Source organism: Sardina pilchardus, chromosome 17 (assembly GCF_963854185.1).
Source record: "Sardina pilchardus chromosome 17, fSarPil1.1, whole genome shotgun sequence".
Classification (NCBI taxonomy): Eukaryota; Metazoa; Chordata; class Actinopteri; order Clupeiformes; family Clupeidae; genus Sardina; species Sardina pilchardus.
Genome location: NC_085010.1, coordinates 12134938 through 12137437, shown reverse-complemented (window position 1 = coordinate 12137437; position 2500 = coordinate 12134938). Strand labels below are relative to the sequence as shown.

The 2500-nt window shown below is 49.3% G+C and overlaps 1 protein-coding gene across 3 annotated transcripts in view; it reads right to left on the bottom strand.

Annotated features, from left to right (window-relative positions):
• Positions 1-2500, bottom strand: part of dgki (diacylglycerol kinase, iota) — a 98547-nt gene that overhangs the window by 38042 nt on the left and 58005 nt on the right. For all 3 annotated transcript variants that reach the window (XM_062517728.1, XM_062517729.1, XM_062517730.1), the window contains exon 8: positions 2218-2334. In XM_062517728.1, coding sequence (XP_062373712.1) covers positions 2218-2334 — 117 coding nt within the window. The remainder of the gene's footprint in view (positions 1-2217; positions 2335-2500) is intronic.

Below are 2500 nucleotides of genomic sequence, written 5' to 3'. Positions count from 1 at the left end.
TTTGTGTGTGTCCACAGATATAGGTAAATGGGTCTCAGCTGACGTCTAGGAAACACCTAAAATTACTTTACAACATCAAGCCTCAGTTTTTACCATAACATTCAAATGTTTGTGTGTGTGTGTGTGTGTGTGTAGGTATGCACAGATGTGTTTGTTTATTGTGTCAAGAGCAGAATGTCATTCACTAATTTATCATTTTTAATTATTACTAGCATTTTTGATAATCTTTTTATCCAAATTTTATTTTTTTGTTTGTTTTTTGTTTTATTTCTCTATTTTCACTTGTTCTGTTTGCTTGCTTGTCTGTTGTGTATTAACTGAATTATTCACTTGTGTTTGATCTGTTTATTTGTGTCAGGTGCCCTTCTCATAACTCCAGTCTCCAAGTGTGACAGAAGATCAAAACACAGACCCGCCCACTCATCAGCTGGCCAATCACATCACCCCTCCTCCACCCACCCACAGCTGGTCTGACCAATGGCTGTTGTCTGAGCTCAGAGGGAGGGTGGGCCTTAATAAGAGCAGATGAGCGAGAGGCTTCTGGATTGGATCAATCCCTGTTGAAGGTGCACTTGTGGTATTGCAAGTACGTGGTTTAGTGCCAATCCTGGGCAAGCTAACCCTGTGGTAGCTAAGTCGTATATCTCCTAATAAAAGAGCATCACAGCTTTACTCTCCTAGCATAACAAAGTCACAAGGTCCTTCATGAAGGAGGTTTACTTCTCACTCTCACGAGATAGCTCTCCTAGGGTCCTCTGAACCACGTCCTTGGAATACCCCCCCCCTGGGATACGACACATAGAGATGCAAGAAGCCTGCGACACACGCCAGGCAGCTGTGGACTCTGGGGAAGGCCTGGCCCTGATCTGGCTCTGAGCTGGCCCTGGTCTGGCTCAGAGTCCACAGCTCTCTGGCCCCGTCTGGTATATAGCCATGTCATGTGAGCGATGCCATGATCATACATTGAGGGAGAGAAAAAGAGAGAGAGAGAGAGAGAGAGAGAGAGAGAGAGAGAGAGAGAGAGAGAGAGAGAGAGAGAGAGAGAGAGGAGAGACACCCACACACACAAAAAGAGGCGTGTGACTGATGGTAAAATCTCCAGATAAACGTAGAGAACGAGAGAGAGACAGAGAGAGAGAGAGAGAGAGAGAGAGAGAGAGAGAGAGAGAGAGAGAGAGAGAGAGAGAGAGAGAGAGATAAACATGTTCTCGATGAGGAGTGTTTGGTGACGAGGGCGTTGGGGGCGGATTGGTGACGGTGGCGGTGCGCGGGGTGCGGGGTGCGGGCACAGTACAGAGCGACAAGCACATCGGAGGCAGCCGGAGAGCCCGCAGGAGGAGAAGCTTCTAGAACCAGGCCGAGGGCAGCGGGCACGGGGCACAGCAGCCAGACTGGAAATAGAGCCGCGCGTCACCTCTCGTTACGGTCAGAGCGCAACACACGCAGGACTCCCGGCGCAGCAGCGCTCCAGACGCAGGCAATCTCAGGCGCTGACCACACACACACACACACACACACACACAAACACAGAGAGAGGCATACAGACACACAGAGACGCACATACGGACACGCAGACACTCACACAGCCATATGGGCTGCAGGAGACACATTGAGGACACACACACACACACACACACACACACAAAGTCATACTCACACGCACATATGGACGGACACACACACACACACACACAGCCCTATAGGCATCAGGAGACACATTGAGGACACACACACACACACACACAAACAGACACACACACACACGCAGTATGGACGGACACACACACAGCCATATAGGAGACAAACACACATACATTCTCTCTTTATCTCTCTCTCTCTCACACACACACACCCTCACAAACAAAATGACACGTATATGAATACATGCCTGCTCTTGATCAGTCTTCTAGTAAGTGAAATACAGTGCTTGCAATTATGACAAAAGCCATGCAAATTTACCAATTATGCATACAACCTATATACACTCCTACACTCCATTACACACAGAAGATAGACATGTAGAGAGAGAGAAAGAACGAGTGAGAGAGAAAGAAAGAGAGAGAAAGAGAGAGCGCAAGAGCGTGAGAGAGAGAGAGAGGGAGGGAGAGAGAGAGAGAGAAAGAGAGAGAGAGAGAGAGAGAGAGAGAGAGAGAGAGAGAGAGAGAGAGAGAGAGAGAGAGAGAGAGAGAGAGAGAGAGAGAGAGAGAGAGAGACTACCTGTGGTTTTCTGACTTTAATGATCCAAGATGGCGGTACGATGACCCCTGCGTGGGCCCCCAGTGAACAGGGCTCCTCAATCTGGTGCAGCATGAAGCACGTCACCTTATTATGGAACTGCAGCGGAGAGGAGAGGGGGAGGAGAGGAGGAGAGCAGGAGAGAGAGGGATAGAGAAACGATGGGGGAGAAGAGAGAGGAGCAGAGGGGACGGAAGTGAAGAGGAGGAGAGGAGGATGGGAGGGGAGGAAGAGGGGGGAGAGGAAGAGAGGAAGAGCAGGATGA